This window comes from Saccopteryx leptura, chromosome 5 (assembly GCF_036850995.1).
Source record: "Saccopteryx leptura isolate mSacLep1 chromosome 5, mSacLep1_pri_phased_curated, whole genome shotgun sequence".
Lineage (NCBI taxonomy): Eukaryota > Metazoa > Chordata > Mammalia > Chiroptera > Emballonuridae > Saccopteryx > Saccopteryx leptura.
In genome coordinates, this window is record NC_089507.1 from 217,981,084 (window position 1) to 218,007,482 (window position 26,399).

A 26,399-nucleotide genomic window follows, 5' to 3' on the forward strand; every position below is an offset into this window, starting at 1 on the left:
TGGCTGCCGCGGACCCGAGGTCATCACCCTGGGAGAGCCAGGCAGAGCTGCACTGCTTTCCCTAACCCAGCTTTGGGAGTCACACCTGCCACATTGTTTGTCCAAGCGGTCACATAGGCCTACTCCACCCAATTTCAAAGGGAAATGAACTCCACCTCATGGGAGGGAGTAGCAAGGCTCTGGAAGAGTGTGCAGAACTGGAAATGTGGCCGGTTTTTGGAATCACAGTCTGCACAGCCTATCAGGTTTCGCTGTTAGAATCAGGAGACACCTCCCGGGAAAGGAAAGGAGATCCCCAATACCAGGCCCGTCATTCTGGGCTTTTTTCCTTTACTGTCTTGGCCCCACAATTCCTCCCTTGCTTTCAATGTTTTGTTTTGTTTTTTTTAATTTTTTTTTCCTGTATTTTTCTGAAGCCGGAAATAGGGAGAGACAGTCAGACAGACTCCCGCATGTGCCCAACCGGGATCCACCCGGCACGCCCACCAGGGGCGACACTCTGCCCACCAGAGGGTGATGCTCTGCCCCTCCGTGGTGTCGCTTTGCTGCGACCAAAGCCACTCTAGTGCCTGGGGCAGAGGCCAAGGAGCCATCCCCAGCGCCCAGGCCATCTTTGCTCCAATGGAGCCTCGCTGCGGGAGAGGAAGAGAGAGAGAGGAAGGAGAGGGGGAGAGTGGAGAAGCAGATGGGCGCTTCTCCTGTGTGCCCTGGCCGGGAATCGAACCCGGGACTTCTGCACGCCAGGCTGACGCTCTACCACTGAGCCAACCGGCCAGGGCCGTCAATGCTTTTTAAGAATGTTTCCTCTAGCTTTTCTAGTTCTCAAGAGAAAAGGGTTTGGTACCATATTATCCAGCCCACCCTCTGGAAGGGGGGCCCTGGGCAAGTCCTTTCAGAATGTACACATTAAAACACTATGTCCCCAAAGTAATACACCACACTTACTCGTGTCTTATGCAAACATTAAACATTGGACACATGAAATTTTAGAAATATGTGAGAAATGACAACATACAAACAGTGATTACAACTTCATAAAAAGCGTGGATACATGTCGAAAGGCACTGCATTGTTCCTGGGGAGAGCTATTTGAATAAGGCAGCCTTGCTCTGGCTGGTGGCATAGTGGATATAGCATCGTCCCAGAGCGCTGAGGTTAACTGATTCAATCCTGGGGTCACCAGCTTGATCCTAGGGTTGCTGGCTTGATTCCAGGGTCACCAGCTGGATCCGAAGGGCACTGGTTCGACCCTGAGGGCACCAGTTCAAGCCCCAGTCAGGATATGTATGAAAAGCAATCGATGGGCGCACAACCTCATGGAGCAAGTTGATGCTTCTCTCTCCCTCTCAAATCAATGGGGGGAAAAAACTCCAACCCCTCAACATTAGGTGGCCCTCAAGATAGATTCTAAATGCCTCAGCTTTGTTCAGATGCCCAGGCTTTGCTTTCTCTCTGCCATATATTTGACTTTAATCAAACTTATCTGCTCATCTGCCAATCTGAGCACCACTACACCAAGCCTGCATGCGTCCCTCTAAATATATATATATATATGCACACACACACTTGCCTTTTATATATATATATATATGTATATTTATTAAAGGCAGCCTTGTGTACTTTTTTGTAAACTTAAACACTGATCTCCCCCCCCCCAATATTTGTTGTGAAAACTTTCAAATTATACACTAAGTTGAAAGAATTTTACAGTTAAGTGCCTGTACACCCACTACCTGGATTCTACCATTAACATTTTAATAGCCTGGCCCAGTATCTCAGTTGGTTAAAGCATCATTCTGATACACCAAGGTTGTGGGCTCATTCCCTAGTCGGGTAGCATACAAGAATCCACCAAATGAATGCAGAAATAAGTAGAACAACAAATCCATGTTTCTTTCTCTCCCCCTTCCTCTCTAAAATCAATAAATAGTAAAAAATTTAAAACAGTTTCATATATTTACTTTACCTTATATCTATCCATCTGTTCATCCCCCTACCCATTTTACTACTCTGTCTTATTTTTTTTTTAGGTTTTATTTATTCATTTTTATTGGAGAGAGAGAGAAGAGGGGAGGAGCAGGAAGCATCAACTCCCATATGTGCCTTGACCAGGCAAGCCTAGGGTTTCGAACCGGCGACCTCAGCATTCAAGGTCGACACTTTATCCACTGCGCCACCACAGGTCAGGCTCTGTCTTATTTTTTTTTTTTTTTTTTTTCATTTTTCTGAAGCTGGAAACGGGGAGAGACAGTCAGACAGACTCCCGCATGCGCCCGACCGGGATCCACCCGGCACGCCCACAATGGGGCGACGCTCTGCCCACCAGGGGGCGATGCTCTGCCCATCCTGGGCGTCGCCATATTGCGACCAGAGCCACTCTAGCGCCTGGGGCAGAGGCCACAGAGCCATCCCCAGCGCCCGGGCCATCTTTGCTCCAATGGAGCCTTGGCTGCGGGAGGGGAAGAGAGAGACAGAGAGGAAAGTGCGGCGGAGGGGTGGAGAAGCAAATGGGCGCTTCTCCTGTGTGCCCTGGCCAGGAATCGAACCCGGGTCCTCCGCACGCTAGGCCGACGCTCTACCGCTGAGCCAACCGGCCAGGGCTCTGTCTTATTTTTAATGCATATCCAAGTAAGTCGCAGTCATTTGTACACTTACCTCTAAATATTTCAAAATGCATTTCATTAGCTCGAGTTCATTGTTTGTTTGCAATTTGGTTTCTTTTTTCAGACAAAATATCTAAAATGCTCAGATCTTAAGTGTTCATTTGCTGAGTTTTGACAAATGCATACATCTATAGTGTATGTTTTAAAAAAGAAACAAAAACAGGATTTCCCGCCCCCTCCCCCAAATCGTCTACTGATCATCAGTTGAAATTTCTGTAAAATGCCATCTACCCTGTAGGCCTGGACCTACAGTCATGGGCGGGGCCAACTCGTGGCCAATGGATGGGACTAGGATTGAGCCAGGAACCAGGATTTCAGGGCTGGGGGCAGAGGATTTGGAAACATTTCTTTTATTAATACTTTAGGATAGTAAAGAGCAGATAGATAGAGTCAGAGCAAAGGCTCCGGGACAGGGGGCTGCCATGTCTTTTAGGTATAGGGCTGGCCAATGACCTTCAGGAGTAGAACAGAAAGGCGCTTGGCTCGCACTTACCCCAACTTGCTGTTTCTACGGCCTTGCTTTATTTTCATTACAGCATTTAGGACGTTTTCCTGTTCCCTTGTTTGTTTCTTGTCTGTCACCCCATCCAGAATGTGAGTTCACGAGAGCAGAGACCCGTTCTGTCTTATTCCCTGCTGCATCCGGCACATGGTCTGCACACAATGAGTACTGGTTGCGTAAATGACTCACTGTTCTGTTTACCACGTGGAGAAAGGAGGCTCTTCTGAGAGGGGAAGTGACTTGACTACAGAAACAGGAGTTCTTCGCCCCCATCCTCCAGCGCCCTTAGTCTAGTCCTTTTCTCATGACCCTGTGACTCTTGGGGCACCGACCTGTAAGGCGTATGCTCCTGTGGGGCAGGACAGACCAGAACTGGGGGAGGCTCTGGCCTCCCATTTGGGTGGGCCTGGGCCAGGCAGCCTGCCTCCCCTTCTTATCTCAGTTCTCCTGTCTTGGAAGACGGCCCTTTGTCAGGTGGTAATGGGCGGTCCGTGTGGACACTCCAGGTGTCCCGTAGGGTGGGGAGGCTGGGCAAGTCTCCACAGGTGGACAGCTGAGCATGGACCTCTGTTCTCCACCCCTGGAAACAGGGAATGTGTGGTTGCCAAGCTGAACTCCTTCCTTAGGTCTCCAGGATGCCACACCCAAGACCCTGCCTCTCCTGGGTCTGAGGTTCTGTCACCACGGTCACACATACCTCAAATGGTCCCGACCCTGGTGCAGCTGTCTCCTGGGGAGAGGGAACTGCATTTACTGGAACAGGGTGGCTTGCCAAGCTGTGCATGCTGGCAGTTCTCAGGAGAGTCCTGGGAGGTTCTCCTAGCAGAAGGAGATTCAGGTCACCCAGCCCATGGAGAGGCTTGAGTCCCAGGATTCCAGGATTCTCTTCCATATCCAACTCAAGCATGTTCCCAAGTGTGGTCCGGCAGGCTGGGGATCCTTCAGAGCTCAAGGATGAACACATTTTATTTTTTTTTAAATAAAATTCAAAATTTATTGATTTTAGAGAGGAAGGGAGAGAGAGAGAGAGAGAGAGAGAGAGAGAGAGAGAGAGAGAGACATCAGTTTGTTGCTCCACTAACTGATGCATTCATTGGTTAATTCTTGTATGTGCCCTGACCAGGGATGGAACCCACAACCTCCACTCTCAGGACCATGTTCTAATCAACTGAGTCACCTGGCCAGGGCCATTTACAGCCACTGTTCCTCAGGGTTTCTAAACACTTTGAGTCCAGGCTTTTCTCTTTTCCGTTGACATGCCGACAGACCGACTTTGGCCTTGGTGGGAAACAGGAACGGCGGGCATGAGAGAACCTGCTGTCACCAGGTCTAACAGGAGATGGGCCATGCGGCCCGGGTGTCTTTGAGCTGCAGTGTCTGTCCTGCAGGGGCGCCTCAGGCTTGGCCATTTCAGGACACTTCTGGGCAAGCCCCGCGGAAAGGAAGTGAGAAGCCTATCTCCCACTCAAGAAGGGAGTTTTCTGCTGGGGAGGGTGTGGCCGGAGGAAGGCCCACGGCAACCCCTATTCGCAGGCTGTAACTTAGCTGGTCGCCATACACTCACTCCACAAATGCGCGGCGGAGAGATGCACAGAGGTTTAAATTGGCGCGCCCAATTGCAAGGGGTAGTGGGGGCCGGACGTGGTAGGGGTACCAAGCCCGTGAAAACAACCGATGTGGGCGCCTTCTCCTGCACTCCACCGCCCCCACCCCGCCGGGAAGAAGTGACGCTGACCACGCATTGGTTCTCTGGGGTGCGCGGAACGGTGGGACTCTGCTCGGCAGGCAGCGGGAGAGAAGGGGTTCAGGGGCTCCGGCAGGAAGAAAGACTCGCCGCAATCCACCCCAGGCAGCGCAGACTCCTGGGCTCAGGTGCAGGGTCCCTGGCAAGCTCCGCTTGCACACTGCTGTGCAATTTGCACCCTACAAACGCCCAGCCACTGTCCACGTGCGGGTCCGGGTGTGTCCGAGGGACGCCGCGCGGGCGTCACAACCAGGAGAGTGTCTCACCTGCCACCCATCAGGAGCTTCTGTAATCCGCCTTCGGCCGCGGACGCCGCCCCAGGTCCGGCAGTCTGGGAACCCGCTCCTGCTGGACAGACGGATGGCTGGCTTTGGGCGCCACACGTGGGGCGGGGGACACCAGCGAGAAGTTAAGCGCCCCCTGCCCGGTCCCCGGTCCTCTCTGTGCTTTGAACCTCCCTGCCCCTCCCCCGCCAGGCCCATCTCAGAGCAGCGCGTGTTGTGTTGCTACCCGGTTACTTGGCGAGCCAGGCCCTGGTACGTGCATCTGTACAGCGAAGGAGATTTCCCTGGGGCTCGGGTGGGGATGGCGTGGGCTGACCTGATGTAAGACGACACCCACGGTGCCAGACCCGTTCTAGGGGCTTTGCAGGTTCTCTCTCTCTCCAATGAGAGCCTTCGTCTTTTAAATACTTTGCAGCAATTAGAAACAAAACAAAACAAAATAAAAACCAAATGGAACACGTTTGGAGAGAGGGGTGGAATGATGACATTTGAGTTCCAGTCCCCGCCTTGTCGCCGGACCGCGGTGTAACTTGTATTTGGCCTCAGTGTTCGCATCTGTAAACTGGGAAGAAGGTCTACGTCCAAAGGGGCTGGGACTGTAGAGAGAAGAAAGGCGTAGGTGCACGGGTGGCGGGTGCTCCCGGGTGGGGACCCCTTCCCCGCGGACAGGGCTGCGATAGGGCCCGGGCGGGTGAGACAGCAAGACCGGGGAGGCCAGGCTCCGCGTCCCGAGCGGGAGGGAACGAGCGAGTGAGCGAGTGAGCGCTCAGAGGCGGCGCGCAAGGGCGGGGCCCGGGAGGGCCCGGGGTGACGCCCTTTCCGTGTGGGCCAATCAGGGCTCGTCTCTGAACGGCCAATCAGGAGGCGCCTTACAGCCAGGGCCGGCTCGGGGAGCGAGGCTGCGGGGAGCGCGGCGCTGACAGAGAGACGGGAGCGCGCGCGAAGCCGCCTCGGACCCGGGCCCCTACCGCCATCATCGCCGCCCGCCTCGTCGCCCCCCTCCGCCGCTTTCCCTCGCCATGGAGGCGAGGCCGCCGCCGCCGCCGACGCGGGGCTCCGAGCCGCGGGCCGGGCGGCGGCCCTGAAGGCGTGTGGCGTGTGGCCGAGACGCCGCCGCGGAACCGAGGCGGAGCCGCCGTCCCCGTCCCCGTCCCCGGCGGTCCCGCCCAGCGCCGGACTCGGTGAGTGTCCGCGGCCGCCGCCGCCCCGGGTCGGGTGGGAGGGGTCACGGGCCGGAGCCCCAGTCCCTGCTTCCCGGGTGTCTCGAGTCCCGCCGGCTCGGTTCGGCTCGGTTCGGCTCGGCTCGCACATCCTCGCGCTGCCCCGGCGGTGGCGGGTGGACGCCGCCGTGTGTATGGGTGGGGGTGGGGTGGGGGTGTCCCCGGAAACGTGCTGCCGTCCCCGCGCCGACCCACCGCCGGGGGGCTGGCTGCCCGGGGACTCGGCGTGCAGGGCCGCCTGGGGGGCCGGCCGGGGCTGCCTGCCATCGTGCCTTCGGGAAGGAGAAAATTGGAAGGAACTGGGGGGGGGGGGGGGGAGACAGCATTTTGTCCAGGTCCGTTTAGCGGGAAGAAGGAGGGAAACTCGCCGCGTGAGCAAACCCGCTCCCGCAGCGACCCGCGTGTCTCCTCCCGCAAGCACCCCCCCCGCCCCGCTCCCGCCGCGACCCGCGTGTCTCCTCCCGCAAGCACCCCCCCCGGCCCCGCTCCCGCAGCGACCCGCGTGTCTCCTCCCGCAAGCACCCGGCCCCGCTCCCGCAGCGACCCGCGTGTCTCCGCCGGCAAGCACCCCCCCCCCGGCCCCGCTCCCGCAGCGACCCGCGTGTCTCCTCCCGCAAGCACCCCCCCCCGGCCCCGCTCCCGCCGCGACCCGCGTGTCTCCTCCCGCAAGCACCCGGCCCCGCTCCCGCAGCGACCCGCGTGTCTCCGCCGGCAAGCACCCCCCCCCCGGCCCCGCTCCCGCAGCGACCCGCGTGTCTCCTCCCGCAAGCACCCCCCCCCGGCCCCGCTCCCGCAGCGACCCGCGTGTCTCCTCCCGCAAGCACCCCCCCCCGGCCCCGCTCCCGCTGCGACCCGCGTGTCTCCTCCCGCAAGCACCCCCCCCCGGCCCCGCTCCCGCAGCGACCCGCGTGTCTCCTCCCGCAAGCACCCCCCCCCGGCCCCGCTCCCGCAACGACCCGCGTGTTTCCTCCCGCAAGCACCCCCCCCCCGGCCCCGCTCCCGCAGCGACCCGCGTGTCTCCTCCGGCAAGCACCCCCCCCCCCCCCCGGCCCCGCTCCCGCAGCGACCCGCGTGTCTCCTCCGGCAAGCACCCCCCCCCCCCCGGCCCCGCTCCCGCAGCGACCCGCGTGTCTCCTCCGGCAAGCACCCCCCCCCCCGGCCCCGCTCCCGCAGCGACCCGCGTGTCTCCTCCCGCAAGCACCCCGCCCCGCTCCCGCCGCGACCCGCGTGTCTCCTCCCGCAAGCACCCCCCCCCCCCGCCCCGCTCTGCGTGTCTCCTCCGGCAAGCACCCCCCCCACCCCGCTCCCGCAGCGACCCGCGTGTCTCCTCCGGCAAGCACCCCCCCCCCCCCGGCCCCGCTCCCGCAGCGACCCGCGTGTCTCCTCCGGCAAGCACCCCCCCCCCCCGCCCCGCCACCCAGGCCCCCCCCCCCCCCGTGTCCGCCCACTCCCAACTGTTGCGGCTGCTCGAGAAGGGAAAGGGGTTCAGAGCTGCCAGCGTTCAGAGCGAGCGCATGGGTGATGGAGGCCCCCCCTTTTTTACTTTTGGGAAATCAAAATAAAAAAATAACGTGGTTTTTTTTGGGGGGGGGGAGGGGAATTAGATCCTAATTGTATTTCCTGAAGATAAAAATACATAATAATGGCAGAGCTGAGCCCGATATTGAAGGCTGGTTTGCTTTTTTTTTTTTCATTTTGAGGTCATGTTGTTGGTAAGGCAGGAAAAGAATGTTCGAAACCTCCCTGAACGGGGGTGTGTGTGTGGGGGGGTGGGTGCATGCTTTCAGGAGCCTGGGCCCGGAGTAGGGATTCCTGCTCGGGCGCGGGTCCCATCTCCCCCAGGGATCACGGCATCTGCCACCTGCTTGCAGTGGAGGCAGCCCTGGCACCAGACGGTGGTGGGCGGGCTTGGGGGGGGTGCGGTGGGGGGAGTGGGAGGGAGGACGGAGGATGGAAGACAGGCGGGCCAGCATCTTCCTGCCGGGCCACTCCTTCAAAAACACACAGATCTGATGCTGTCACTTGTTTACTTAAGAATTCCCTCACTCTCCTTTTCCCGTGGGATGAAGGAAGCCCAAATCGTCAGATCAAGCCCTGCAAGGTCCTAAACCGTCTGGCGTCACCGTCTTCTTTTAGTTTGAGCTGACTCCTTCCATCCGGCTTCCCCAGATCCCACCTCCCTAGCCGTTCAGAGCGGCCGGCCCGCCCCATTCACAGGTTTGCTTTGTCGATGCTTGTGATCGATCTCCCTTCCTCCCTGGCTTCTACCTGGCCAGCGCTGTCTTTTCCTTGAACGCCCTTTTCCCTGGAGAGAGGCCCACTTGAGGGCAGGAGCTGTGTCTTGTGTGCCCCCCCCCCCCCCCAGGGTTCTTCCTCCCAGTGGTCTTGCAGGTCCTTTCCCTAATTCTTCCCCCCTTACGTCTGGTCTCGCTTTACTAACAGGTACCCACTTCCCAAAGAAACAGTCCTTTCCCAGCTGTTTCCTGAAGGCCTTCTAGGAAGTGCACGCCTATGGCTTTCAGTATGTCTGACTCCCCGTCCTCCCATTTCCACCCTCAGCAGCCCCTGGTTAGCAGTCAGCGGTCAGGAACTGTCAGGGCATCAGTTGGCCTGACTGTCTCTGAGGGTCCGAAAGCCCCATGGTGTCTTCTCACTCTGCCTCCCTGAGGTGGCTCTGGCTGTCATGGCACTCTAAGGCATGGTGGGATCCGAGGGGCTGTTCACTGGGCACCTGTTAGCCACTTCTTTACCATCTGGCTGGAATTCAGAACCAGAAAAGCCCAACTTCTGACTTAAGTGCATTCACGTGCCGTCTGTACGTTAGGGGAAGTGCTTGGGATACAAATGACAGTGAGGGCGTCCGGTCTTGACCTTTGAGGAGCTCAAAGTGTAATGCAGGACAGACGGAAAAAAGGCATGCATCACAGGCGGTGTGAAAGTGTCATAATAATAACTGCCTTATTTGCCTTGTGACAAACTTTGTAATAAATACTTCCTATGAATTATTTAATGCTTTCAATAGTCATGTGGGGGCTTTTTCCTGCTTGACGAGAATGGGAAGTGAGACCATACAGTGGGCAGACGAGGGGACAGGCGGGATTTGAATCATGGCAGGCTAGCTTCAGAGCACCTGCCAGGCTGTATGAAGAGCATTCCCTCGCTCCCCTCGGTGGTGCAAGAAAGCTTTATTGGGAGGGGGCCTTTGGGTCATGAAGAGTGCATGGGAGTTTGTGGGGGGGGCAGGAGCTGGGAAAGTGGAAGGTACCGCTGTCCTTGGGGAGCCCGGAGAGGTTAAACATGGTTGGACTGGGTAGGGTGAATTTGAAGGGCTGTATTAAAGTTTGGTCAGTGGAAAGCCACTGGAGGATGAAGTCAAGACTGGGCTTCAGAAAGGTCACTCAGGGCAGTATGGGGCCAGATGCTGGTGCCCCTGAAATTTGGGAGGCAGTGACCAGGCCCCACAGAGGCAGAATCCAGCCTTTTAGCCTCAGAAGGAGGCCTACAGAGAATCCTGCTCAGTTTTGAGAAAAGATAATAAATACATATGAGAAAAAATTCTAGCAGTACAAGAGGGCATATAGAGAAAAACAAGTCTCCCTCCCACCCTGACCTCCCCAGAGGGGGCTGAAGTTTCCAGTTTCAGCAGCCTTCCATAGACACTGTTCCTTTATAGACATATGTCTGCTTATCCGTACTCCGTCCCCCATGGTACATAGCAGTCACACCTTGCTCTTTTCTACTTAACATATTTAGGAAATCATGCCATGTTAGTACATATAGAGCCATTCATTTTTTTAAATTGACATTTTTTTGCTTATTTCATTGTATGCCCCATAATTTGTAACTAATCTTTGGGTTAAACATGTAAGTTTCCAGGTTTTTCTATAACAATATTATAACAGAATGTCCTTGTACACGCACAATATATGCCCATGTATGAAATGATCTGAACAATGTATATATATATATATATTTGTGTGTGTGTGTGTGTGTGTGTGTGTGTGTGTGTGTGCCAGAGACAGAAAGGCAGAGAGAGGGACAGACAGACAGGAAGGGAGAGAGATGAGAAGCATCAATTCTTTGTTGTGGTACCTTAGTTGTTCATTGATTGCTTCTCATATGTGCCTTGAATGGGGGGCTACAACAGAGTGAGTGCCCCCTTGCTCAAGCCAGTGATGTTGGGCTCAAGCTGGTGACCTTGGGGTTTTGAACCTGGGTCCTCTGCGTTCCAGTCTGACCACTGCACCACCACCTGGTCAGGCTGAACAATATATTTCTAAAAGTGGAATTACTGGTCAAAGCATACATGTGTATTTTAAATTTTTAGACATGTAATTTTAGACATTACCACCTTTTGGAAGGGGTTGTACTAACTTATCCTCTCCCCTACAGTGTGACTAGGACCCAACAGTCTTCATCAGATGCTGCATCAGGGTCCCTTGGGGTGTGTTGTCAGATCTCATACCTACTTTTCCCTTACTCAACCCTTTCCTCCCATGTGACTCTAATGTATTCCTTTTAATTTCCGGAGGGGGACCTTGAGGCTCAGAGAGGTACAATGACTTGTGCAAGGCAGCCATGGTGGGTGATGGATTTTTAAGCAGCCCTGATACTTGAATTTGCCCACCTCTTTCATTGGAAGTGCCCAGAGTCTGGTTGTAATCCTTGCTGCATTATTTTTCTTCACCTTCATGTGGGGAAAATGAGATGCAGATGAAGTTTGAGGTATAAACAGGGAACTGACCACATATAGAATCTTGTCTTTTTACTTTTAGTTCAGTAACTAATAATTGCTCTCAAGCACCAAAACTGGGATAAATGGTTTTTTTAGTGAGTCTGAGTGCAACAAAAATAGCTTAACACTAACTTAATAAAACTGACCAGCAAACCCACAAACAACCCAATATTAAAATTTACCTTAATATATTCTGTATAGAACAAAAGAATCCACTAATGAACTCAACTCTAAATTCATATCTATTTGTGTCAGTGTACAGGTATGGATTTTTTTATAGTTGTAATCCATACATATAGAATATATATATTTTTTATTCTTGCATGGCTTTAACTACTTTATATGTACTCATTTATGTATCTTTATTTCAAATCATAGAACAGTACCTATGCATTGATACCCGTAGTCTGTGCACTTTTATTTTTCCTCCCTTTTACTTTTATAAATGGTATTTCTGAGCACCCTTGTTCAAATACTTCTTTTCAGTTATGTTCTTGGACTCGTACTGCTAAAGTGGGTTCGTTGACTCAGGATATGGCTTCAGTACTGAATTGCTATGGAAGGTTGAGCTAATTTACAACACCACTAGCGATTTATGTGGCCCTGTTCCCTGACAATCCAGCCAATGCCAGATTGTCAAACAAAAGCTCATATTTGATTTTATTAATTTAAGAGAACTGTAATGGTACTTTGAATTATGTTTAATTTACATTTCTTTAGAAAAAGAGACCAGTAGGCCCCAGCCAGGTAGCTCAGTTGGTTACAGCATCATACTGACATGCTGAGGTTGCAATTTGAGTCCCCGGTCAGGGCACATACAAGAATCAACCAACAACGGCATGAATGGGTGGAACAACAAGTCGATGTCTCTCTTTTTCTCTCTCTCTTCCTAAAAATCAATAAATAAAAAAAGAAAGGAAAAGAGATGAGTAACTCTTTAGATTTTTAAATAAGTAATAGTGCTGTGATATATATTATATTCAAGAGTTATGTAGCTGAAACCAACTTATTTTTGGAGAAAGGCATTGTTGGTGGCACAGAAATATTGTGGAAGTTTAGGATAAGATCATGTTGGTATGGAACAAAAGACTAGATGCTGTTTGATTGAAAAGACTCGATGTGGTGCCAGGAGCTGGAAATACCCCCGGAGTATCGTGGATGTGTTGTCTGTCCTCCTGACACATGCAGGGCTAGTGCAGTAGACGGACATTAACCACCTTATGGTAGTTGCAAGTGTGATCAAAGAGGAGGAAGAGGATGCCTTGTGAGAGCTAGAGTTCAGAATTAAACGCTTGCACCTGAACATCCCTTACAGACGCCCTGAACTGGGAAGGGGTTTGGTACCCTAGGATGGTGTTTCTCTAACTTAGATGTTCACATGAACCATCTGGAATCTTGTTGAAATGCCAAGTCCTGATTCAGTAGGCCTAGGGTGGGACTTTGAATTCTGCAGAACTGACCAGCTCCCCGCGAGGCAGAAGCTCCCGGTAGGTAGACCGCCCATGGAGTAGCAAGGCCTAATTGAGAGCTTGGTGAGCCCCAGAAGCTGAGTGGCCAAGGCGAGTAGGAGGGGGTAGTTCTCTGCCCTGGCTGTACATTGGCTTCATCTGGGGAACCTACAGGACTCGGCGATGCAAGTGCCTCTCCCCCAGGTATTTTGATTCCATTGGTCTAGGGTGGAACCTGGCCTATCCACAGTTCGTTTGGCATATAATACAATAATTAATAAATAATACAGGGAGAAACTCTGTTTCAGGTATTCACAACTGTAAACCTAATTTTCCCCACCCTATATATATTTTTAACTCCTCAGGCGATCCAGTTATGCATCCAGGGTTGGGACAGGCTGGACAGGAGAGAGGCGGGGGCCAGAGTCAGGGGCCCTGTACACCATGCAAGGATTCTGGGCCTCATCCTGTGGGCACAGCTAAGCCCCTGAGGACGTTAAGGAGGAGAGTGAACTGGTCTGATCTGCAGTTGTGCAAAGTCCCTGTGGCAGCAGTCTAGACCAGTCGTTTTCAAAGTGAGGTCGATCAGAGGATTCACTGGGATGCTGGGAGGACGTTCTAGAGCTTCTTCTTCTTCTTTTTTTTTTTTTTTTTTATCAAAAACACGATAAACCATTAAACTTAGGGATTGTCACCAGTAGTACCTTCTTGGGTGGGCAGGCTAAACAGCGTTACCATGTTACCTGTACAACTCTGGGCATCCTGCAGGAAGAGAGGGACTTACTTACACATTTGCTTTCAGGGTATTGCAACATATTTATTTTTTTAAATCAATTTTTTCCTTTTTTTTTTTTTTTAAAAAAAGACTTTATTCATTTTAGAGAGAGGAGAGAGAGAAAGAAGGGGGAAGGAGCAGGAAGTATCGTCTCCCATATGTTCCTTGACCCGGCAAGCCCAGGGTTTTGATCCTGCGACCTCAGCGTTCCAGGTTGACGCTGTATCCACTGTGCCACCACAGGTCAGGCATATTGCAACATATTGATAACAGTGTCTATTACTCACTTTTCATTAGACTGACCTTCACAAAATGAACAGGTAGCTTAAAATGATTTCTGCAAAGGAACCAGTCAGTGATCGAAGAAAATACTCATAATTCAAGCACAAACAGAAATGGCAGAGCTGACCCTTGTCCAAGTTCTATTATGAATCTTTGGTGAGCTATTAAGTCAGGTTAAATAATTCAGCTCTGTTACATTGGGAATAGCGAGAACCCTATTTGTTTGTTTGTTTGTCTATATAAATTTATTTATTGTGGCAAAGACAGAGTCAGAGAGAGGGACATATAGGGACAGACAGACAGGAAGGGAGAGAGATGAGAAGCATCAATTCTTCGTGGCAGCTCCCTAGTTGCTCATTGATTGATTTTTCACATGTGCCTTGACAGGGGGCTACAGCTGACCGAGTGACCCCTTGCTCAATCCAGCGACCTTGGGCTCAAGCTGGTGAGCCCTGCTCAAGCCAGATAAACCCGCGCTCAAGCTGGTGACCTCAGTGTCTCGAACCTGGGTCCTCCATATCTCAGTCTGACGCTCTGTCCACTGCACCACCGCCTGGTCAGGCTGTTTATGTTTATTTAAAATAATTTTTTTTTATTGATTGATTTTAGAGAGGAAGGGAGACAGAGAGAGAGCATATGAGGAACAGGAATGTTGATCTGTTCTTTTTTTTTTTTTTTAATTTTATTCAGTGAGTGAACAGGAGGCAGAGAGACAAACTCCCGCATGCACCCTGACCGGGATCCACACGGCAAGCCCACTAGGGGGCGATGCTCTGTCCATCTGGGGCTGGTGCAACAGGAGCCATTTTGTAGTGCATGAGGTGGAGGCTGTGGAGCCATCCTCAGCTCCCAGGGTCAACTCGTTCTAATCGAGCCATGGCTGCAGGAAGGGAGGAGAAAGAGAGAGAGGCAGGTGAGAGGGAGAGGGGTGGAGAAGCAGATGGTTACTTCACCTGTTTGCCCTGACTGGGAATTGAACCTGAGACTTCCACATGCTGGGCCAACAACGCTCTACCACTGAGCCAACTGGCCAGGGTTTATGTTTATTTTTATTCGTTAATAAAAAATTTAGCCTGGTTTGTGGTGGTGCAGTGGATAGAGTGTTGACCTGGAACACTGAGGTCACCGGTTTGAAACCCTAGGCTCACCTGGTCAAGGCACATACAACAAACAATCAAGGAACAGCTAGAATGAAGCAACTATTTATTCCACACCCTCCTTCTCTCTGTAAAATCAGTAAGTAAAATCTTAAAAAATTTGCCTGACCAGGCGGTGGCACAGTGGATAGAGCGTCCTACTGGGATGCGGAGGACCCAGGTTCGAGACCTTGAGGTCACCAGCTTGAGCGCGGGCTCATCTGGTTTGAGCAGAGCTCACCAGCTTGGACCCAAGGTCGCTGGTTTGAGCAAGGGGTCACTCGGTGTCCTGTAGCCCCATGGTCAAGGCACATATGAGAAAGCAATCAATGAAAAACTAAGGTGTCACAACGAAAAACTAACGATTGATGCTTCTCATCTCTCTCCGTTCCTGCCTGTCTGTCCCTATCTATCCCTCTCTCTGACTCTCTGTCTTTGTAAATAAAAAATAAAAGAAAGAAATATATCTTAAAAAGTTTTTAACTTAGCGTTGGAGATGTGTTAAGAATTTTGTTTTCCTTTAAAAGGGATCTGTATTGCCCTGGCTGGTGGCACAGGGGATAGAGTGTTGACCCAGAGCGCCAATTTGCTGGTTCGATCCGGAGGCCACCAGCTTGTTCCTGAGGTGACCAGTTTGAGCCCTGGTCAGGGTTAGACCTGGAGGGAGCCACTTGACCCCAAGGTCTCAGGTTCCAGCCCTGGTCAGGGTACAGATGAGAAATAACCAATGGATGAATGACTAAGTGGAGCTCAGAGTTGATGCTTCTCTCTCTCCTCCTTTCTCACTCTCTCCTTCTCTCTCTCTGTCTCTGAAAAAAGGGGTGATCTGTATCTCTCAAATCTGAGAAATCCTATAGAAGCGATTTTGCTGTAGATATTGTCACAGCGTCACTCATTTTTAACAGAGCCCAAAAATGCCCAAATGAAAGGCAGTTTTCTACATGTCATTTCTCATAATTGAATTTTATCAAATTAGAAAAAGAAACTTTGAAATAGTGAGTACAGTTGCTGATTCATGGCAAACCCAACTTGTTTTAACAGTGAGGGAGTTTGACAGTGCTGCCTGCATACAGGATGATTCCAGTTCTCCATGGGCTGGTGCAGGCAGGGCCCAGACGGTTACCAGAAAAGAGTTCTGAGCTTCGACCCAGGGATGAGGGAGTGGCCCAGGCTCCATCTTCTCTGCAGTTGAAGAGAGCAGGGCTTGAATGCGATTAGTCTGAAAAAGGGGCCACGTTAAGTACCCAGCTATTCCTTTTAGCTGTAGAAATTCATCTGTAATCTGCCTGTGAGGTGCCTAACTTTAAACAGTGAATTTCCTGGTGAGTCCTACAGGACAATTCTTTTGGAGAAGTTAGCTGTAGAAAATAGAACTGTAGTATTTAAGGAAATTTTGGGTATTAACTTCCTACCCAAAATGTTAATTTTTTTTTTAGAGAGAGACAGACAGGAAGGCAGGGGAAGAGATGAGACGCATTGTAGTTGCCTCGCTTTAGTTGTTCACAATTGCTTCTCATTTGTGCATACGTGCTTTGACTCAAGCCGAGCCAGTGACCCCTTGCTCAAGCCAGCGACCTTTGGGCTCAAGCCAGTGACCTTTGAGTCAGCCAGCAACCTCGAGGTTTTGAACTGGGGACCTCAGCGTTCCAGGTCGATGCTCTGTCCTCTGTGCCACCACAGGTCAGGCTCATCTTGCCTTTTTATAAGAGTAGGCCAGTTACCTTGAGAATGTTCCTCAGTTTGGATTACCTTGATGTTTCCTCATAAACAGATCTAGGTGGTGCATTTTTGGCAGGAGTATCCCAGATGTGACATTGTGTTCTCACTGCGTCATATTGGGAGACGCCTGTCACTTTGTCCCATTATTAGTTGTGTTAACTTTTGTCACTTGGTTACGATGTCTGACAGGTTTCTGCACTGTAAAGTTGGGTCAGGAGTATTCTGCACTACTAATAATGAAGTAATACACTTTGTGGGAGAGTACCTAGAGCATAAAGAGTTCCTTTCCGCGCAGGTTGTCCCCTCCTCGTTTTAGCGTGCACTGATGGTGTATGCCTGAATCAGTTGTTACTGCACTGGTCGCCAAGTGGTGGATGTTTAAAATGTCATCATCCTGTCTGCATTTTTCACATGGCATTTCATTGTAAGGAAAATCTTCCTCTCCCTGTTGTTTTTTTTTAAATCATGTAAACACATCAGCATGGACTCCTGGATTCCTATTTTATTCATTTTTCATTTATTTTGATGCTCAAATTGTCCCAGAACTCTTTTAGGCTGGCTCCTGTGTCTTTTTTTAATATCCTCATCATTCTTTGATCACTGACTTTTTTTATGGCACAATGAGATTTTCCATGCTCATCTTGTACTTTCACTCCCTTAGTCCTGGAGCCAACTATTTTATCGGGGAAGTTTGGTTCCTTTTTTTTTTTTTTTTAATTATTTTATTTTTAGTGAGAGGAGGGAAGGCAGAGACAGACTCCCTCATGTGCCCCGACAGAGATCCACCCGGCAAGCCCACTAGGGGGTGATACTCTGCCCATCTGGGGCCCTTGCTCTGCTGCAACGAGAGCTATTTTTTAGCACCTGAGGCAGAGGCCATGGAGCCATCCTCAGCACCCGGGGCCAGCTCACACCAATGGGGCCATGGCTTCAGGAGGGGAGGAGAAGCAGCCGGTCACTTGGGAGAAGGAGAGAGGGGGGAAGGGGAGGGGTGGAGAAGCAGATGGTCGCTTCTCCTGTGTGCCCTGGCTGAGAATCAAACCCAGAATATCCATATGCTGGGCGGAGGCTTGACCACTGAGCAAACTGACCAGGGCCTTCTGGTTCCCTTTATTGGCGGATATATTTAGAAAACAAGATCTGGACACCAGGTGTGTTCCTTGCTACTGGGGCGTTATTGCTCTTCGGCCCTTAATTAGAGGCCAGAGATAGGATATTGTTTTTAAATGTACACAGGATTTAATTTATATTTAATTCAGTGGTCCCCAACCTTTTTTGGGCCACGGACTGGTTTAATGTCAGAAAATATTTTCACGGACTGGCCTTTAGGGTGGGACGGATAAATGCACAAAATAAAATTATGCAACCGGTGTAAAAACTGTGGTATTTTTAAATATAATTGTTGAACTTACGAGACAAGCGTCAAGAGTGAGTCTTAGACGGATGTAACAGAGGGAATCTGGTCATTTTTAAAAAATAAAACATCGTTCAGACTTAAATATAAATAAAACGGAAATAATGTAAGTTATTTATTCTTTCTTTGCAGACCGGTACCAAATGGCCCATGGACCGGTACCGGTCCGCAGCCCGGGGGTTGGGGACCACTGCTTTAATTTATAAGTCTGACTGAGTGATGACATGAAGAGGTCAGTGCCATTGAAGGTGGTTGTTACTCATAGTTTCCCAGAAGCAGGAGGGACGGCATGCTGTGAGGGTGACGTGGGGCAGCTCCAGGGTCTGTCAGGAGGCAGAAGAAGTTGGGGGAGCAGTAAGAGCCTCTGTTACTACAGTGGTGGGAACTCTACCGTTGGACAGGAAGGAAACCCAGATGTTGGGGTTTGTGGTTGGAGGGTTGTAATATGTCCATACATATGTATACATGTGCATAACAAAAATTTATATCTGTCTATAAATATTGAAAACCATTATTTCAGTCTTATACCTCTAATTCCATTCTAACACCATAGGGTTTTTTAGCCTTTCTGAATTTGTACCTTCTTTCTCTGCCGTTGAGAACCTGGCTCTCCATTCCCTTTGCTCCACGCACATAGGTAGCGTCTCCCGACCAGGAGGGCCATCTCCTTGGTTCCAGCCCCATTCAAGTGTTGGCTAAGCACCTCTATTATAGTTCCAGGTGCCGTTTTATATCCACACCGTTCAGTTCTCACTTTGTATGGTTCTAGTGTGTATGACTTTCTAGTAACATGGATTCATTAAATGACAGATTCCCAAATATCAGTTAATGAAATGGAAAATATAACTTGTAACCGGGGATAGCTTTTCAAAAGTTTAAAAATTGGCTTGACTGGTGGTGGCACAGTAAGTGGATGGAGCATTGACTTGGGGTGTTGAGGTCCAAGGTTCGAAACCCTGAGGTCGCCACCTTGAGCGCGGGCTCATCTGGCTTGAGCGTGGGATTTCAAGATGACCCCATGGTCACAGGCTTGAGTCCAAAGGTCGCGGGCTTGAGCAAGGGGTCACTGGCTCAACTTGAGTCCCCTGGTCAAGGCATGTATGAGAAGCAATCAACAAACAACTAAAACAAAGTGGTATAACTCTAAGTTGACGCTTCTCATCTCTCTCCCTTTCTGTCTCTTTCTCTTTTTCAAAAAAAATTTTTTTTATTTACTTTGACCCTGTAATAGCTTGTTAATCCCTCCCTAGATGCCATTCAATTGGAGGTAGCCTTTTATTAAAAAAAAATTTTTTTTAAAAGCAGTCTTTCCACTGCTCTTAGCTGAACTTTACACACCTCTGCATTTCCCTCTGTCAGTTCCTTTTGGAGTGGTGGGCGGGTAGCAGAAGAAAGGATATGTACAATAATGTATTTTTAGTTCTTTTGAACAGAGGGGTTGCTCCAGCCGTTGCCATTATTGAGAGGAAGTATATTTATAGCTCCAGGGAAGGAGGGTCCTGGGTTTAATAAAACCTGGGAGGCCGTACTTACTATTATTCATTAAAGTTCATTTGTACTTCATAGGAGTTCTTACCTTAGAAATGTTGAGATGAATGGATCTGTACCTGATGTGTTGCAGTCTGAGTATTTTCATCAGTGTATGCAACCTGCTCCCGAATTGGAAAAACCTTCCATTTTGAAATTTCACAGTTTGCAACAACACCTAAAACAGAGCTGCAGGATGTGTGGAGAATTTAGATAGTAGCACGCAGTGTGCAGTAAAGATATTGAGGGGTTACTCAATATTGTCCTTAATGCGGTCTTATTTATAAAGTTATTATTGATACAGTTTCTTTTTGTTATTGTCTTTTAAAGATTGAAACCAAAATACAGGGTGGGGCAAAAGGTTTACAGTTGTTTGTATGGAAAACAGCACACTGATGAATAAATAATAATGCAGCAGTAAACTGTGTTTGTGTGCTCACAACTGTGACCCTGCTCTTGCCTCACCCCAGTACAGATTCTCTATGGATCACAAGATTCTTTCTGTACAGCCTGTTTGGGGTTCCACTGGGCACCGATAGCTTTCTCTCGGGTTTTATTGGGACAGGACTTTTGCCCATGATTATCATGTGCAGTGGGCGTATTAAACTCAAGTTAAATTATTCTGAAGCTCCTCTTTTTTTTTCTTTTTCCCTACTTCCTTTCTTAATTGAGGGAAGCAAAGAGTTGGTTTCCAAGGATACATCTTCTCTCTTGTGCTGGTTTCAGATGGATGCAGTCATGGAAACCAGGCAGCAAACTCAGTAAACTCGTTCTTGGCAGCTGCCAGCACTGGTCTGATCTTTTCTTTTAAAAACATGAGATTCTTTAATAATACATTTTGGTAATATTGGTGCCAAGTGATTCCAGGTCACCCCAGAGGGGGGTTGGGAACGTGCTGAACGGGGATTTAAGTGATTCACTAAGTGTTAAAGGTTGCTACACAAAACTTCAGTGATTTAACTAAAGAGGTTTAGGTCTAATTTAAACACGAGGACTATAAAATAACAGAATTATTAATGTTAGTTCTTTTTTTAAACTTTATTTTGCTTAAGATTTTATTTATTGATTTTACAGAGAGAGGAGAGAGAGAGGGCGGGGGAACAAGAAGTATCAACTCGAGGTTGCTTCGCTTTGTACATGCACAGAGGGGTGGAAATTCTGGTGGTTCAACACATCCATTCCTGGCTGAGGCCATACAGGGTGCTGCTCTGCCTTGTTTCAGCTTTCAGACTGGAAGGGTCCTTTTTGCAGTTTATTTGGTGCCATGATTTTTGGATTTTTTTTTTGGTGCTGCTTTTTATTGGTGATTTCATTGTTTAAAATGGCCCCCAGCATAGGGCTGAAGTGCTGTCTAGTGTTCCTTAGCTCAGGAAAGCTGTATTGTATGCCTCATGGAAGAAACATGTGTCAAAATAGTTTGTTCAGTCCTCAGTTTCAGTGCTGTTGGTCATGAGTTCAGTGTCAATGAGTCGACAATATAGTACATCCAGAAAGAAGAAGAGGAAATTTGCCGACTTGTACATGGTCACTCAAGCAAGTGAAATCTATAGTACGTAGTAAATCCGTGGAAGAGAGGGAAAAGCAGGTAAATGTGTGGATTTGTGTAATGATGAACAGAAAAAAGGCATAGGACAGCATTGTTGGCCACTCCGAGCATCGTTGAGTGATCTTGTCACAAAAAGGTGTTTGATTTTGTTAAATGGTTTTTCTACATTGAGATGATCATGTATTTTCCCCTTTTATTAATATGATACATAACGTCAATACATAACCTTTTTAAAAATTTTATTTTATTTATTAATTTTAGAGAAGAGAGAGAGACACAGAGAGAGAGAGAAAGAGAGAAGAGGGGAGGTGCTGGAAGCATCAACTTCCACATGTGCCTTGACCAGGCAAGCCCAGGGCTTCGAACCAGCGACCTCAGCATTCCAAGTTGACGCTTTATCCACTGTGCCACCACAGGTCAGGGAATACCAATTAATTAGCTGTTAGTTTCTCTTTTGTTACATCTTTTGCATTGTGCATAGGGTTTATTATGTATGACACCAGCAAGTTTGTGTTACTGGTATGTCTTCAGAATATCAAATCAGATTACCTTTTTTCTTTCTTTTTTTTTTTTGTATTTTTCTGAAGTTGGAAACGGGGAGGCAGTCAGACAGACTCCCACATGTGCCCAACCGGGATCCACCCGGCATGCCCACCAGGAGGCGATGCTGTGCCCATCCGGGGCGTCGCTCTGTCCCAACCAGAGCCATTCTAGTGCCTGAGGCAGAGGCCATGGAGCCATCCTCAGCACCCGGGCCAACTTTGCTCCAGTGGAGCCTTGGCTGTGGGAGGAGAAGAGAGAGACAGAGAGGAAGGAGAGGGGGAGGGGTGGAGAAGCAGATGGGCGCTTCTCCTGTGTGCCCTGGCTGGGAATTGAACCCGGGACTCCCTCACGCCAGGCCTATGCTCTACCACTGAGCCAGCCGGCCAGGGCCCAAATGAGATTATCTTTTAGCTTTTGAGATCATACAAGATCAGGCGTGTTCAGGATGGTATGGCTGTAGATCAGATTATCTTTTAAAATATCAATTTTATTGAGGTATAATCAATCTTCTTATAATAAGATGTATCCATTTTCCATATATTGTTGGATAAGTTTTGCTAAGTTTCTATACCTGAGTAACCATCATCATGGTCAAGATATATAACATTTCCTTAACTCTGGAACATTCCGTGTGCCCTTCCTAGTCATCCTTTTCCACCCCTTTCTTAGACCCCAGGCAACTGTGGATCTACTTTCTGTCACTGTAAATTAGATGGCTTTTTTTGAAGTGTTTACTAGCTAGAATCATACACAATTGACCCTTAAGCAACATGGGTTTGAATTGCCTGGTTCCACTTCTACGGGTATTTTTCAGTTGCCTGTGTGGTACAAACCCGTATTGTTCAAGGGTCAGCTGTAGAATGTGCTCTCTTGTCTGGATTCTTTCACTCAGCATGATGTTTTCGACACTCATCCATGTTGTTAGGTGTATTAGTAGTTAATATCCTTTTTTGTTGTGGAGTCGTATTCCACTGTATGAAAATATTATACTATACACTCATCCCTCAGTGTTCACGGGGAATTGGTTCCTGCATGACCCCTTCCCATACCAGAATCCTTTGATGTTCAAGTTCCTTGTATAAAATGGTGTAGTACTTGCATATCACCTACAAACATCCTCCCTTATACAGGCAGTCTCCAGGTTATGAACGAGATAGGTTCTGTAGGTTTGAAAATGTTTAAGTATTTATATATGCACAGAAAGGTAAAAATAAATACTATGTTAAGATCAACATCTGAGTTGCTTTGAATAGGTAGATGTTCTCTTTCCAACTTATATACAAATTCTACTTAAGAACAAACCTACTGGCCCTGGCCGGTTGGCTCAGCGGTAGAGCGTCGGCCTAGCGTGCGGAGGACCCGGGTTCGATTCCCGGCCAGGGCACATAGGAGAAGCGCCCATTTGCTTCTCCACCCCTCCGCCGCGCTTTCCTCTCTGTCTCTCTCTTCCCCTCCCGCAGCCGAGGCTCCATTGGAGCAAAGATGGCCCGGGCGCTGGGGATAGCTCTGTGGCCTCTGCCTCAGGCGCTAGAGTGGCTCTGGTCGCAATATGGCGACGCCCAGGATGGGCAGAGCATCGCCCCCTGGGGGGCAGAGCACCGCCCCTGGTGGGCGTGCCGGGTGGATCCCGGTTGGGCGCATGCGGGAGTCTGTCTGACTGTCACTCCCTGTTTCCAGCTTCAGAAAAATGAAAAAAAAAAAAAAAAAAAAAAGAACAAACCTACAGAACCTGTCTTGTTCATAACTCAGGGACTGCCTGTGGTTTAAATCATCTCTGGATTATTTGTAATACCTAATGCAATGTAAATGCTGTGTTATGGCATTTATTGTTAGGGAGTAGTCCTGTATTGTTTAGAGAATAATGACCAGAAATAAAGCCTGCACATGTTCGGTTTAGACAAATTATTGTAGGCCTAACTATATAGAACATTTCAGCAAAGATGAAAGATGTAACGTGTGTGTTCCCCCCCCCCCCCCCGAGTATTTTTGATCTAGGATTGGTTGGCTCTGCAGGGCTAAGCAGTTTGTCTTCCATATGTTAATAAGTATTTGGGTTGTATCTAATTTGAGTCCCTTATGAATGAAGCTGTTAGAAACATTTGTATACTAGTCTTTGTGTGGATATATGTTTTTATTTATTTCAGGTACATCTTAGGAGTGGAATTGCTGGGATTTTATGGTTTAAGTGTGTGTTTAAATTTGTAAGAAACTGCCCAACTGTTTTCCATGATTTCACACTTGACATTCTCATCAGCAGTGTGCAGGAGTTTTAGTTCCTCCATATTCCTCTCTAGTACTTGGTGTCAGCTTTTTACCTTTTTTTTTTTTTTTATCAGGAACAGAGAGAGGGATAGATAGGGACAGACAGACAGGAACAGAGAAAGATGAGAAGCATCAATCATCAGTTTTTCGTTGCGACACCTTAGTTGTTCACTGATTGCTTTCTCATATGTGTCTTGACTGCGGGCCTTCAGCAGACCTAGTAACCCCTTGCTCGAGCCAGTGACCTTGGGTCCAAGCTGGTGAGCTTTTTGCTCAAGCCAGATGAGCCTGCGCTCAAGCCAGATGAGCCTGCGCTCAAGCTGGCGACCTTGGGTCTCCTTCCGCATCCCAGTCTGATGCTCTATCCACTGTGCCACCACCTGGTCAGGCAGCTTTTTACCTTTTTAGTCATTCTAAGTTCTTTGCATTCCTATGTAAATTTTACAGTCAGCTCTATATCTTTTAATTTTACAGTTATTTTTCTAGATCAGGGAATGTTTTTCTCTGTAGCATTTTGGATAAATTCTTCTGATACACTGTTCAGGTTATGAATTCTCTCTTTAGCTGTGTCTTCTCCGTGGATTAACCCATCTACAGAATTTTAGATTTCAGTGACGGTGTTTTACTGTGGAAGTTCCATTTGGTTCTGCTTTATTTTCTTCTTTTTTAAGAGTGTTATATGCCGGCCGTATGGTTTTAATGCTTTTATCTTTAATCCAAACACTTATTTCATAGTCTTTATGAGACTATAAAATAGTCTGAATTCTGTGTATTTTATGTGGAGGGCTTGCCTTTCCATGGAGGTTTTATTTTGTTTCTACTGGAGATGTCCAGGAGCATCACTGACATGGGCCAGTTTTGTTCATTTCCCATGGGGGGTCCTGAGTCATACGATACAGTAAGTAAGTTTAGAGCTCAGTTCCATATGAAGCATGTGTCTGTAGTTTCAGATTCTCACAGGAGCCTTTTCTCTCCTTAACTACAACTTAAACTGAGGCAGACAAGCTTCCTGGCCTTCGTTCGTGCGGGTGCATTTTCCCCTCGTTTATTTTCACTGAGAGCCTAGGCCTTTGAGGGGCACGACTTCGCAAGGAGCCTTAGATACAGCTCCCCACCTTTCCCAAGAGCCTGTTCTGCTTTTCTCCCGCTTCCTGTCTCCTTTCCTCCACTTCCGTTGGTTACTGGGCTGTGGTAACAGACGCTCTGGAGCCGAGACAGAGGGCAGGAGGGACTTCCAGCTCTAACACTCTCTCACTTTTTGTTTCATGCCCCTGGCAGTTTTCTCGACTTTCTTGAGAACGTTAGCTAAGCTGTGTTAGCCTTTATCCTGCATTTCTAGATTTTCAGTAGCTGGAGAGTTTTACTAGATTTTCTAGGTTGCTCTATTGCAAGATAAAAGTAATAAGACTGTGTGCTTTAAAGACTGAGTTTAATGTACAGAAATATTGGGTGTCAGCCAAAGTATAAGATTACTTTTTATATATACCTTTATTAATTTCTATTCTTAAGTGGAAACTCTTTTTTAAAAAAGTGACCAGAGCCTGATTTTCCTGTCTGCTTCCTAAGGAAGCAAAAAGGCAGAAACTTGGTGAGTAGCAAGACCAGTTGTTGCTATAGTAAACATGGGACTTCCTGGCAGTGGCTGTATTAACACTAGGAAGTGGAGCCACTGCACTGTCTCTAATTTGCCACAAATTTTTTTTTTTTTTTTAGCGATAGGAAAGAAGAGAGATGAGAAGCATCCATTCGTAGTTGTGACACTTTCGTTGATTGCTTCTCATATGTGCCTTGACCAGGGGGCTCCAGCTGAGCCAGTGGCCCCCTGCTCAAGCCAGTGACCTTTGGGCTCAAGCCAGCGACCATGGGGTCATGTTTATGATCCCACGCTCAAGCCAGCGACTGCTTGCTCAAGCCAGTGACCTTTGGGCTCAGGCCAGTGTGACCTTTGGGCCCAAGCCAGCAACCATGGAGTCATGTCTATGATCCCGCGCTCAAGCCAGATGAGCCTGCTGTCAAGCTGATGGGGTTAGAACTTTGTACTATGGCTGCTGGCATGTTAAACATAGCTCTATGAAACATCTCTTTGGCTTATACTCCTCACCCTGGGAACAATCCATGGGTTTAAATAGGGCTGTTTTACCTTTCTAAAGGTTTTTTTCCTTTAGTTGCAGGTGGCCAAACTAAAAAAAGTATTTATGGAATTCCAATGAGTGGGGATGGAGGATGCAGTTCAAATAACTAAGGTAAGAGAAACAAGGCAAGAGCTGCAAGGAGGCCTCCTGGGGTTAGTGTCCTACAGAGCGAAGTCAGGTCTCTCCGGATCTGTTGTATGTATAAGCTGATTGAAAACATTGTCATTATCACCCTTTAAGATGGGGGCTCTCATCCTGGTCATGAATCCAAAATATATTGTTGCCAGTGAAATAAGTCCGTCTGCAGTGTGGACAGAAAAGCATTTCAAAGACACACATGTGGAGAATTCAGATGTGGTGACAAGATTTAATTAGGGCAAATTAATGCACCCTCGAGGACAAAGAGGGCTGGCAGGCTCTAGCAGCAACTTCCACGAGCCCAGAAAGTCCTCTGTATATTGGACCCT

The 26,399-nt window shown here is 48.8% G+C and overlaps 2 protein-coding genes across 5 annotated transcripts in view; one reads left to right on the plus strand and one right to left on the minus strand.

Annotated features, from left to right (window-relative positions):
* Positions 1-4,422: 4,422 nt before the first annotated feature.
* LOC136406658 (uncharacterized) lies at positions 4,423-9,054 on the minus strand. The gene is made up of 3 exons (XM_066386620.1): positions 9,029-9,054; positions 5,510-6,712; positions 4,423-5,254 (listed from the first exon to the last, which is right to left on the minus strand). The coding sequence occupies exons 1-3, from the start codon at positions 9,052-9,054 to the stop codon at positions 5,089-5,091; spliced, it is 1,395 nt and encodes a 464-aa protein (XP_066242717.1). The 3' UTR covers positions 4,423-5,088.
* Positions 6,092-26,399, plus strand: part of PTPRA (protein tyrosine phosphatase receptor type A) — an 82,382-nt gene continuing 62,074 nt past the window's right edge. The window contains exons 1-3 of one of the 4 annotated variants that reach the window (XM_066384284.1): positions 6,093-6,374; positions 21,259-21,411; positions 25,966-26,043. In XM_066384284.1, coding sequence (XP_066240381.1) covers positions 26,017-26,043 — 27 coding nt within the window. In that variant the 5' untranslated portion in view covers positions 6,093-6,374; positions 21,259-21,411; positions 25,966-26,016. Of the gene's footprint in view, positions 6,375-21,258; positions 21,412-25,965; positions 26,044-26,399 lie in introns of all 4 variants that reach the window. The other 3 variants (XM_066384283.1, XM_066384285.1, XM_066384286.1) reach the window with 3 other exon arrangements.